At 30.0% G+C, this 13586-nt stretch overlaps 1 protein-coding gene across 1 annotated transcript; it reads right to left on the bottom strand.

The window, feature by feature from the left end:
• Positions 1-3067: 3067 nt before the first annotated feature.
• On the bottom strand, positions 3068-6758 carry LOC113850472 (LRR receptor-like serine/threonine-protein kinase). The gene is made up of 2 exons (XM_027481031.1): positions 3786-6758; positions 3068-3688 (listed from the first exon to the last, which is right to left on the bottom strand). Exons 1-2 carry the CDS (start codon positions 6610-6612, stop codon positions 3231-3233), a joined length of 3285 nt encoding a protein of 1094 aa, XP_027336832.1. The 5' UTR covers positions 6613-6758; the 3' UTR covers positions 3068-3230.
• Positions 6759-13586: the final 6828 nt, after the last annotated feature.

Genomic DNA, 13586 nt, shown 5'->3' with positions numbered 1-13586 from the left:
GAAATGTGTAGATAGAAATGGGTTGATTTGGTCATCCCCTACTCCATGCAAGGAACGTAATGTTAATTCTATTTTGAGATTGACTTGCAACGTAAGTTGCCATCTCAACACACTAATCGTCACATTAGAATTGAAATTAACACGTACTTAATAGCCAATAATCATGATGGGGTATGATAAAACATATATTTGTTTAATTATAAAGATCTAATTAAAAATTTTAAAACATAAGAATTATTTTGGATTTCTTTTATGGGGCGTTCTTAGTGCATGAATCTACCATAGGTACAAATGGCAACTATACCAATAAATTGACATAAACCCATGAAAATTAAGGTAGGAACATTTATTTTCCATTTGTGGTGTCATTTCTAGTTCTCACATTGTCCTGAGGGTTAGAGTATCTTTAAAAATATTCACTTTATCTTAGTCAGTGACTACAACATAAAATAACCTTAAAAAATGCAGTATCCTAAATTAATGAGATTATTTCTAAGTTTAAAGAATATTGAGACACTTTGGAAAACATATGTGCGTGTGGTATTCATTAGGTTCATAATCAATAAATAATTTTATGGTGTGCTTGTATAGGGGGGGGGGGGGAGAGAGAGAGAGAGAGAGAGAGAGAGAGAGAGAGAGAGAGAGAAGGGAATGAGAAAAGGGCAAAGGGCATTTTGAATCCACATATCTCACTATTTAGTTAACTTAATTTGTTAAAAGAGGTTTATTTGTTAGAGATAAAAATATACTGAGTTCGACTAGACTTGGTAATTAAGAATTTAATTCGGCTTGATTTTTTAATTTAAAGTCTAAGTTTGATCTAATACCTAATATATGTCAATTTTAGGTTTATCAATCATTTTTATAAGTTTAATTTAACCTGTGAACCTAGTTAAGAAAACCTATTCCATAATAAAGCCTTTTAAATGGATCAAAAATAAAAAATAAAAACCATCATTAACAGAATTCAATACCTAGATAGATTATTAAAACAAAATCAAATACAGAAAATAATAGTATAAGAAATCATTTTTTATCCCAATGGTAGAGGAAACACTAATGAGGTTTACCACAAAAATAATCTTTTACTACATTTTTTTCTTTCTAGTAGTTTAGGAAATTAGCATTCATTCTAATTGACTTAAAAAAAAATATAACCATTCTTCTTGTATTCATTATTCTCTCATATTAATTTCTTGATTTTTCTCTCTATATGCTTCTATATTCGTCCCTCTTCTAGTCTTCCCATAATAAAGCCAAAAAATTGCTTTTAACAAACACACTACCAAACATCGTTTAAGCTTTTCAGTTAGTACAAAGAGCTTTGTGGAACCTTGCAAATGATGGAAAACTCCCTTGTTTACAATATGTGCGCCTGCAAGATTCAGTAGTTGTTGGTACGTAGATTTCAAGCAAATTAAGTGAATATCTCATAAGCAATCATCATCATCATCATCATCATCATATATATATATATATATATATATATAAAACTGAGTAATTAGTTTCTAAATTTAACACTATTTTTAGTTTTAATTCCTATAAAATTTTATTAAAAATGTGTAATTTTAGTCCCTTGTTGAATACTCGTGTTTTTTTTTTAATATTTTGCATGATCTAAAATTAAATAATTTTTTAATAAAAACTAAAAAAAATATATAATAATTCTAAAGACTAATTACATAATTAAGCATATAAAAAAAATACATGGAACAAGAACATGACTAGAATTGGTATTAATTACAATTTACATTGTAGAGGAAAATTACTGTATAGTATACACAGTCAAAATCCTTGAACTTTGCCCTTCTACCTGAGCATTGACATCATGATCATAATGGCAAGAAAACTTTCACTTACAATTACAATTGCAGAGGAGATATTGAAGTTGGTTTGGGAGCAGTTAGTAGCTATATATTGTTATTAAATGTCATCCATTATAATGGTCCTGCAAATGCATGTGCATCTGAGTAGGATATATGCAACCTTTCAGTCAATGCCAGAATCATCTTCCATAAGAGAGATGGGAGTAAATCTTAATCATATTATATAATAGAGGGTCTTGATTCAAAATTCAAAATTATTAAAAGATTACACAATGAAGTAAAAGAGTCACAACTTTCATAATTTAATTTTCATCATATACAATTTAATAATTAAGATTGACTTTTCTTATTTCAAATGATTTTACATAAATAGCCAAAGAGTGTCTATTGCTACTCCCATAGAATGATAATAAACAATCAGAAGTAATAATAGAGACACCTAAATAGTCAAAATTAAATTTCTATTCCACCAATGTGAACATGAAAATAAAATTAAATAGTTGATATTAGTTTAGATACCTTTGTAAGGCTATCACTAATTAATACTCTCTTTAGACACACACATGAAAGTATGAATTTCTAATGGTAGAAAATTGGAGAGTCTCTCTCAGACAGCACATGGACATGTGGTGTTGAACGTGGGACCATGTGAGTACTGTTGTGAAAGGCTGGCTTGGATGTGTCTGTTTGTGGGGATGTGTGTGTAGAGAAAGAATGAGTCACAGAATATTGCTCTCTATCAATAAATTCTAAACACATGTATCCAAAAAAGCCAATCATTGTTTCAGCTACAAACTTTGAGGTCACTCTCTCTTCATATACAGTGAAGCCTTCACTGTTCCAGTTGGCAATGAGACCAAGGAACCTTAAACACAAGCAGCTATGAAAAATGTCATTAGTTTCTTATTGTTTATTTCATTCAATTACTGTTAAAATAAAATGTTGAAGTCTGACTATTTGATTTCAATTTTCAAGAAATGTTTTATGTTTTGGTTTTTACCTTTAATTACAAAATCATCACATTATTTTTATTTTATTTTTCTAAATATTTGTATAGTAAATTTATTTTTATTGTTTGTTCTATAAATCTTTGAAAACAAAAAAAAAGGAAAAAAAAAGTGATGTTTTATAATTAAAAGTAAAAACTGAAAATAAAAATAAAAAATATTTTCTAAAGCTAAACAGTCTTAGGAAAATGCTTTAAGAAAATATACTTATTTATATATTCAACATGGATTCTTGAAATTTGCATCATCTATATGAATTACATTAGAAGGGGAAAAAATTATCACACTAGAGTACTAGAACATCACTAACTAATAATTTAGGCCACATCTATTTGACATTGCATTAGACTATGTACAATGGAATGAAGCATAGCTTCTCCATGAGATGCACACTTTCTCAACTAATAGAATTTTCTGAGAAATTATAGGAACATGAAGAAGATCCATGTGAAACCACATTCTTAGGAGGTGGTGGAGAACTATGTGCTATTAAACCTCCCTTCAATAGATCAGTATCTGACCTTGATGTCTCAAGAGGTCTAATTTCCTTGAGCATTGCAACAACATCTTTCATTGTAGGACGGTCATCAGCTCTAGTACTTACACATAAAAATGACACTGCTAGAGTTTGTAACATTTCATGCATGGTGGGGTCATCCCTCCCTCTTAGCTTTGTGTCAAGAATATCTGAAGGGTCTCCTTTGCTAGCTAAGTGGTTCCTAACCCATTGAACCAAGTTTGCACCCCCTGGTAGAGTCGGGTCTAAAGGGTGCCTTCCTGTGAGAATCTCAAGTAGAACCATACCAAAACTGTACACGTCAATTTTCTCAGTGATAGGTTGCATTGATGCATGTTCTGTGCATAAACCAAAAACAACAAAATTTAGTACTATTCATTGGTTAATAAGTACATAAAATGACTCAATTAATTTAACTTTGGTTAAAAAACATACCAGGAGCCATGTATCCATATGAACCAGCAAGGTAATGTCTTTGAATTGGCTTGGAATTAGTACTGTCACAATTCTCAATTGCAACTCTTGCCAAGCCAAAGTCAGCAAGGTATGGTTGATATCCAGGACCTAATAGTACATTCATGGCTTTGACATCTCCATGAATTATAGCAGGCACACAATCATGGTGCAAATATGCAAGTGCATGTGCCACACCTAATATAACATCATATCTTGTCTCCCATTCAGCTTTTCCTTTTCCTGAACCATGAAGCAATGAGCTCAAACTTCCATTGAGGAGGTAATCATAAAACAGAAGCTTCAGGTTCTTGTTGGATCCCCAACCTAGAAGCCTAATGATATTCTTGTGTCTAATTGACCCCAATGTTTGAATTTCTGAACTGAATGCACCAGACTCTTCTGATGACCACATCTTTTTAACTGCTAGTGTTTCACCACTTGGAATGGTCACTTTGTACACAACTCCTGAGCTTCCAGTGCCAATCACATTGGATGATGTCAAATTCAAGATAATGTCATCAATGGAAAAATCAAGTTTCTGATACAAAGTCATGTCCCAATTTTCGTTGTCCATGACCACCTTGTTGGCCTTGTGAGCATGAACCAAGACATAGATTGTGAGTAGCACTAGTACTGCACTGGTGCTCATGAGAATGGACATAATGAACTTCATGGCTGATTTGGCATGACTTTTTGCCATTCTGTCAGAAGGAGTTGCAACACCTCCAGCAATGTAGAGACCTTCATTTTCAGCAAGATCACTAAGAGGGAGTTTATGGAAGAATGGAGTGTTAGGCAACTCACCAGAGAAACCATTGAAGGAAACATTTAAGGAAACAAGATTCTCAAGGTCATAAAGAGCATCTAAATTCCCTGAGAGCTTGTTGTGTGAGAGATCAAGCACTCCTAGCTTGCTAAGGCTAGAGAACTGGGAAGGAATTTGACCAGAAAACTGGTTGCAACTAAGATTGAGAGAGATTTCCAAGGAGGGAATTAGACCAACTTCCTTGGGAATTTCTCCAGTGAAACTATTGCTTCCCAAGTCTAGAAGTTGAAGCTTGGTGCAAGACAAGATCTCTTCTGGGATTCTTCCACTTAACCGGTTCTTTCCCAGGTTGAGTTTGGTTAACTCAACCAATGAACCAAGGGCGTGACTCAGTGAACCTGTTAACCTGTTATCTGAGAAGTCAATCAACTGAAGGCTTTTTGGAAGAGAATCTGGAATAGAACCTGTGAGACTATTGGAATGAAGATCTAGAAACTCAAGATTCTGGCATCCAGATAGTGTTGGAGGAATCTTTCCTACAAGATGATTGTTGCTAATGTCCACAAAATTCAAACTCTTCAAGTTTCCAATTTCAGGTGGAATGTTACCTGCAAGTCTATTATGATTCAACCTCAGCCTGTAGAGACCTGTGCAATTTCCTATATCAGGTGGTATAAAGCCTGATAAATCATTGGAAAGAAGCAGCAATTTGGTGAGGTTTCTCAACCCAAATAGTTGTTTGGGTATTGGACCAATCAAGTTGTTGTAAGAAAGATCAAGTGCCTGAAGTTCCTGGCACTCAGAAAGACTATCTGGGATTTTCCCTGTTAGCTTGTTCTGCCATGCAAAGAACAGAGTTAAGCCTTTCAAGTTGCCAATAAGATCAGGAATCTCACCAGAGAGAGCATTGTTATCTACTTCAAGTTGTGTCAGAGAAATGCAATTTGAAATCTCAGGAGGGATTATACCTGAGAGCTGATTCACGCTCAGTTGAAGCTCTTGAAGATTTGAAAGCTTACCAAAACTACTTGGTATGCTACCTGTGAGAAGGTTTTCTGATAAATCTATGACTTCGATTTCTGAGCAGCTTCCAAGTTCTTCAGGGATTGTACCTACTAGATTGTTTTGCCATAAAAGAAGACTCTTAAGATTGCTGAGTCCTCCAATTTGGCTTGGAATTGAACCTGAGATAGAGTTTTGATACAAGTACAGGTTCTGCAACTCACTGCAATTGCCAATCTCTTCTGGAATGGGACCTGATAATAGAGTAGTGTAAATGGCTATGGTCTTGATTCTTGTCAACATTTTGATTGAAGAAGGAAGGCTCCCTGAAATGCTGGTTTCTGCAAGGCCTAACATAGCCAAGTTGGTGCAGTTTCCAATCTCCCATGGGATCTCACCCTTGAGGTTCTTATTGCCACCAGCTCTAATGACTTCAAGCTTGCTTAAAACGCCAATGCTCTTTGGAATTTCACCACTGAGTTGATTATCGTAGAGTGTCAAGTTCACAAGACTTGATAGATTTCCAATGTTGGATGGAATGCTGCCTTCAAGGAAATTTGTATGTAGAGACAAACTTTGTAGTTTCCTTAGGCTGCAAATTTCTTGTGGGATTTCACCAAAGAGAGAATTCCCACTAAGATCAATAAAGATGAGCTCTTGATAGTCTCCAATCTCTTTTGGAATCCTTCCTGTGATGTTGGTTGATGTGAGGACAAGAATCTTCAAGGACCTTAGAGGTTGAAAATTTGAAGGCAATGAGCCTTGCAAGTTCACTGATCTCAGGTTTATCTCTACCACATCTCCTTGTGAGTTGCAATACACCCCAAACCAGTTGCATGGGCTTGAGGCTGAAGGATTCCATGATGCTAATGCATCCACTGTGCTGTTTAAACTGTTTTTCCATGCTACAAGAGCTTGGCCTTGTTCATCAAGTGAGTAACAACATGGAAAAAAGAGAATAAGAGAGTTTAATGAGAGAAGCAAGGTGAAGTAGAAGATTTTGGGAGAAAGTGATAGATTCCTTAAGCTTCCAGGCATTGCTGAGAGAAGAGGATTGTTGATCTGTTTTGGGATTGTAGAGGGGGAAAACCCATGTTTTGTTTATAGCGGAAGAAGAGTTGAAGATCTGGGTCCAAGAGCCAGCTTCTTTATTCTTTTATTATTGTAATTAGGTTTGTTGTATAATAATGAAAAGATGGTCATAGTCATACTCATATGCATGTTGTTTAGTTTTTCATTCACCTAAACTTTTCTACATATATTGGCTCTTCACATTTAACCTCTCAAGTAAGAAGTTGAAATCTTGTGAATTTTGCAATCTGAATAGGCTCCAACTTGTTACTCCTTGTTAGCTAGCCTAGTGTTTCACAAATAGTAAAGTGTCAGAGATGGAAATGGTGGAGCTGAAAATCATGTAAAGAAGATTTCCAAGTTTTTGCTACCCACGTGGACACTAGTATTATTATCCTGCTTTGTTTTCTGCATTATTTGGTTATTATTTTTCATCCTCTTATATTGAATTGCCATGGTTGGCAGGAAACAAGGTATATATCTAGGTAGCACTAGACTAGGAAAATATGAACATAGGAAAATGGCTTTAGCACTAATGGGACATTTAAGTTGATTACCTCGCTGATAGTGATAGGATGATCATCCAACACAATTTACATTATGATATATTTTGAATGTTGTATAGCTCTTGATTTATTTAGTCATGAAGATCATTTTTCTTCCTTTACTTATCTAGGTCCATTTTTTGTGGTCCACCAATTTTATGTGGTTGAAGTTGATGAGGCATTCATGCAGTTTTTACCTTCTATGGTTCCAAAGTGTAACTAAAAAATGCATATTGGTTGTTCCCACTATCAAAATATAAACCTTTGTATCCATCTTTACTATCAAGTAAAAATTTACTCAAATTTTTAGTACTTTGTGTTAAAATATATTTTTATTAATTATAAAGTGATTACCTGGGATTTGTTTACACATAGATGGAGGAAGTGCTTGAGGAATCTGATGAAGTGAAGTGCACATGGAGATGAAGAATATGTTTAATTAAAAAAAAGGGGGGGATTTAATAATCTTTAAGATCTGATCACATTGTCGGGTAGTCTTTGATATAAAGAATTAATTGAAAACAATAAAAGGTATGCTGGCCTTCAATGGAAGGGACAATGTTGCAGCCTCTTCAATATTAAATTAATAAATTCATAAATCAATATTAGATGACTTGCAGAAAACAAAAGATCAATTATCTTATAACAAAAAAAAGCTTAATTATCTTTTAAATATTTCTATAATTTGTCAGACTCCTTGTAACCTAGTGACCATTATAAATTCACGGGTTAAAACTAGGAAATTTTTTTGAAATTAAAAAGGTTTTACGTTCTTGTTTTATATTAATCTCAGATCACTTTATATAAGTATCTGAACTTAGTGAGACAGGGTTATGATATAGTACAATAATTTGGATTTATTAAGAAATTAATAAATAATTTGTATTAAAAGTTACTACTCTAAGTTACATTGAAAATTACAATAGAAGTAAATTAATATATATATTTTTTTACTTAAAGCACGTATCTATCAAATATTTAGCTACTGAAAAGACTTGTGAAGGCAAAATTTTCACCAGGGAATATGCATGGTGCACTTTTTTCTAATATTCATAGCCAAAACTAATTAAATTTTTCAGACAAGAAAAATGCTAAAAACATATTTTTTAAACACTCTTTATTATTGACTAATTTTTGTTTAAAAAAAAAAAAACTAAAACTTACATAATTTTTATAATTTTTAATAAATGTTAGTTATTAATAAAAAAGTGTGTTGCTAGAATTGCTTTTTTAGAGTAATAAAGACTATTTTTCACAGGAAAAAGCATTGGGTTTGCGATTTATGGTTAGATTCCAAAAGCACTTGGAAGAATGTAAAAGCTATTTTCCGCTTTTTTAATGAAACATAAGACTAACTCTAACAATAATTTTTATAGATTTTAATATAAATGTTCCTTGCAAAAGAAAAAGGAAGATAAGCAAATATGGCACTCTACACCAGTTTAAAATAGTTTATAGATAATTTATAAAAATAATTTATAACTTTTTAAAAGAATTCAGTTTATTTTAATATGATTTTTAATATAGCTTATCAGAATAAATTATTTTAATAAACTTTATTAGTAAATTTATGTTGTGAATAATTATTCAAACAAAAATTATTAAATAAATACTTAAATTAATTTAATTGTATATCCAAACACGTCATAAACTAAATGACCATGAATTGAGCAGAGTACAGATACCATGTAAGAAATAAGATAATTTGCTTTGTTTGGCTTTTTAAGAAAAGTGAAAGAGAAAGAAAACAAATGTAGATTTCATGTCAAATTGTTATACCCTTATAAAATTTCTAAGGATATTCGTTTATGTCACATTAACTTATATTAAATTATCCTCTTTATATCTTTATATGTTAAGTTATATAAAATAAAGTATTAAGGACATTGAAGATTACAGTGTGATGGATAAAAAAAGTTGTTGGTGTTATGGTTCAAACTGTATTTGATAATTTATATAAATCAAAACTATAATCTTAACAAAGAAATTAATTTTTTGTATATAATAAAAAAAAATTTGAATATTACAACAAAAATTTAACAAATTGTTTTTAAATATTAAATATTTTTTATTTTTTATTTTTTATTTTCTTCTCATAAATTGATTAATTTAAGTATGAAATTATTGTTTGTAATTTTTCTATAAAATAAATTATATTTTTAAATTATTAAATTTTTATTATTTTAATACATAATATTTGTAGTTATAGAATTAAGTCTAAATAAATTTTTTTAAAAAAATATTGTTTAAAAAATTTTATTATTTATATGTAAATTTTAAAAATAAAATATGTGTATATTGCATGAATTATTAAACTAGTTATGACATATTTTATTTTCTTAATGTAAAAAAATAAAGCTTAATAAATTGAATGGATAAAGAAGGAATTACTTAAAAATAATAAGAAAAAAATGATAAAACTTAATTTCAGGCAGCAGAAAAAAAATTAGTATAAGTAATATAAGTAGCGTTTAGAAAAACTCCAGTAATTAACTACCTATTTCAATTAGTTTTACTAAAGAATGTTATTTTTATCAAACAAACTTTTTAGCTTTTAAAATAAATTTTTAACTAATTAAAATATTTTACCAAACAAATTCTTGATAAAAAATAAAATATTAGTTTTTTCCTTTTTTAATATAAATCAACAGTTAAAAAATCTATTTATTATCTCAATCATTTTCCCTTTATTTCACATCCACACAATACCAGATCTATCAATCTTACTAAAATATTAACTTATTAATCATATAAACTTAAAAAAATATTTAGATAAATAAATATAAAATATCAAAATTTGCTTAGAAAGTGCAAATAAACTGTTGAGATTGACAGGAAATACAGTAGCTATAAAGAAATCGGATACAATACAAACATTTATTATCATTTCTTCATTGCCCGTTGGGAGTATATACCTCAAAGTATAAGAATCGAAGATGATTTACTACCCAAAAAGTTTATTTTGAAAACTATTTTTATTTGGAAAACTAAAACTTTAAGGAAATCATTATTTTTATTATATTATTTCTCCAAATAATTTATCATTTTGATTGATACCAGTCTTTAAAATTAATGTTAAATATACAAAATTTTAAAATTTATATTAGAAGTATTTATTGTTTAAAAATATAAAAATTGGTCATTTTCTTTTAAAAAAAATTCTATTTTTAACTTTGATTTTAACAAAACTGATAATTGGTTACTATGATCCCCTGCCCAATGAAATAATTTAGTTTCACATATTTGAGTTTTGATTATGTCATTTTCGTGAGACAATAAAATAATTTATTGTTCCCTCTTCCCACAGCTTTGATGGCCTAAGTATTAATTATATGGAATTCATTTCCAACACTGTTGAGTGTTGAGATGAATTTTATAACACTGTCTAAATAATTTGATAGTACATGACCCCTACATATATCATATATCAATAATGGTATGGAAACAACATTGTACACATTCAAAATTTTATAGTTTTATGTTCTTAATTTATTACATTTTTTTTGGACTTGTGTTTCTTATATTCTGAATATTTGTTGGATAATGTTATGCCCAGACATGCAACCCTTCCCATGGAACACCACGTGTATGCCATATATGAATTAATCATGAATGTCACTCTTGATTTACTAAAAATTAATATTACCATTCATTAATAAACAAAATGATCAAGTATTAAGATAGTTTTTATTATTATATACTTTATCTAATAAAAATTAAATTGATATGAACAAATAATATATTGATAGTTTTTATAATTGATATTTATTTATAAAATACATTTTATACCTACAAAACTTATATTTTAGTTGTTATATCGTTATAACATCATTAATAAAAATTATTATTTATTAAATTACCATTTTATAATAGTGTCATGATAATAAAGAACAAAACATAAAGACTCTAATGTAAGTTTTTTAAACATATAAATTAATTTATAAATAAGTGCTGTTAACGCCAATTTAATCCCTCAAACATCTTTCTCTTGAAATATATACTTCCACTTTAGATGAGGGAACAACTCTTTTTCATGTTGATAATTTCAAAACTCTATAAATTTGAGTAAAAATAAAAAAAGGCATAATCTCTCAAAAACACTATCTCACTGTTGGGAGTATAAGTGAAATTATATTAGGTTAAAATAGAAAAGTTGAGTAAAGTATGAATAAAAAAATTTCATAAGTTAATGCTTTAATCTTTTGGGTTGAATATGTGATGAAAATCTAGTAACACTTATATGATTTGCTCATAGTCTATTAAAGAGATTTCATTCATGTTTTAATCCCCTCTATGTCTAATTGTAGCCCTTCAGTGAATTTTCTTTGTTATAATTTAAATTAGCCTGAATTTTTTTAATATGGTTAGATTTATTATCATTATTTACGATTATTCTTGCAATATTGTTGGTTTTAGTGGGATTTGAGGTAACTTTTGAGTTTTTATTATTGTAGGCAATTTGCAATTTCATGAAGTCAAAGTTGTTATTGAGCAATGGGATAGATCAAAGCAACTCCTTTTGTATTTTTCATAAGGAAACTTTGGACATTATTTTGTGATATCCATTTTACTTTGTGTTATTTTTCAAATGAATATTAGGTCCATTACTAGGAAGCACCTCTTATTGTAACTTTAATGGATGATTCTTATAAAACTAATCTCAGCAAGAGGAATATCATGCAAGTCACCGGTGGATCTTTCAATGATTAAAATAATGCCATTGGTTTTGGAAAGAAGGAAAGGATCTTTGAGAAACCAACATTGCATTATTCCAACATAATTTTTTTAGTGACTAAATTTTGTATTAGAAGTACATGTTAATAGTAACCGGTGGAGAAGCTATTTAAAGCCTCAATTTGGATTTAAACCTTAAAAAAAGATATTTAGCAATAGTTATTAGGCTACATCGAAAAGAAACATTCCAAAAATTAGTTTTTATATTTTAAAAATACTAATTCTATGATTATTTCTTTAATAAAATTTCCTGATTATAAAATAAAGTAATCTAAACACGTACTAGAAAGGTCATTGGCCAACTTATTTTATGTGTGTGTGAGATAGAGAGAGAAATGCAATCATGTGAGAGACCTCAAAATTTGTTCATGCAAGTAATTATATATTTAGCATTCTCACTTAAAATTTTCTGATTCCACCCAAAGTGTTTCGATTAAAATTTTCTAAGATTATCGTAGATTAATCTGAACATGTTTGAGAATGGAAACAGTAAAAAGTAAAAGCAGATATTTCATGATCAAGGGAGGAGATAAACAGACCAAAATAGGCCAAGTAAAGAGACATCAATGACATTAAAGAAGAGAAAGACCAAAGACATTTAAAAAACAAAAGGGAAGAAAGAAATTAAGAAAGAGACAAAAGATACAAGTTATATATCTATGGATGGGAAATATTGTATAATTTGAAATGGTCCATGCTCTAACCCCACAATTTTAGTTATTTTTTATTTATTTCTTTTGTTAAAGAAAGTAACTTATTAAGGCCTCCCCTTGGGATATGCTATTATTAAGTATTAACACATCAAGCTCTACAGCACACGAACATATGATGTCATTCTTGATCACCTAGCTAGTGGTAATGAAAAACAAGAAGAACCTTTAATTTGCATCATTATTTGGTAATTCCGAGGCAAAAAGATTACTGTAAATATATATATATATAAAGGAAAATTAGACAAGAGCAATAGAACAAGAAGTAGAAAAGATATGGTGGTGATTCCCCATACACTATAATTTCTTCATCTCTAACCAAACACATCTTGAATGAACAGAATTATTAGCTCCACTTAGACTATATTAATTAAAAAAATTCAAGACACTAAGGCACTTTGCACTTCCATCTACAAAGACAAAATCATGTTGCTTCCTTTGGATTTTGATCACACATTTTACAAGTCCTTTTCTTTTCAGCAGACCTGTTAAATTCAAGATCTATGTATTAAAAAAGTGACTTTCCTTCTCTTCTTTTACTTTATTTTTTTTCCTTTCATTTTTCCCTTCTGCTTTACTTACTCGTGAGTTTTTGCATTTCCACGATTCAAAAATATATGAAAATCACATCATGCAGGGTTATGACATTAACATATGTTGGATTTGATTGGTATGATTGGATCCAAGTCACATTCTTTTTTTTTTTTCTTCTTGTGGTCTTCTTACTCACTAAAATATTTGAACTTCCATGATTTAGAAATAAATTATGAATCACATTGTGAAGGTTCATGGCAAAAATGTATTAAAATTCTAATTTATATGATTGGATCTAAGTCACATTCCTGTTGTTGGACAGAATATCTTACCACCCTACTTTGAATATTAAAACATGAGGAACAAGCATAAGCTAGTCACTGCCAAAGATTAATAGTAAAAACATAAGGGTGCTGGG

The sequence above is a fragment of the Abrus precatorius genome, unplaced genomic scaffold (genome assembly GCF_003935025.1).
Source record: "Abrus precatorius isolate BTA unplaced genomic scaffold, Abrus_2018 Scaffold9, whole genome shotgun sequence".
In the NCBI taxonomy this organism is placed as follows: domain Eukaryota; kingdom Viridiplantae; phylum Streptophyta; class Magnoliopsida; order Fabales; family Fabaceae; genus Abrus; species Abrus precatorius.
Note: the sequence above shows the minus strand (reverse complement) of the source record. Positions and strands in the feature narration are given on the sequence as shown.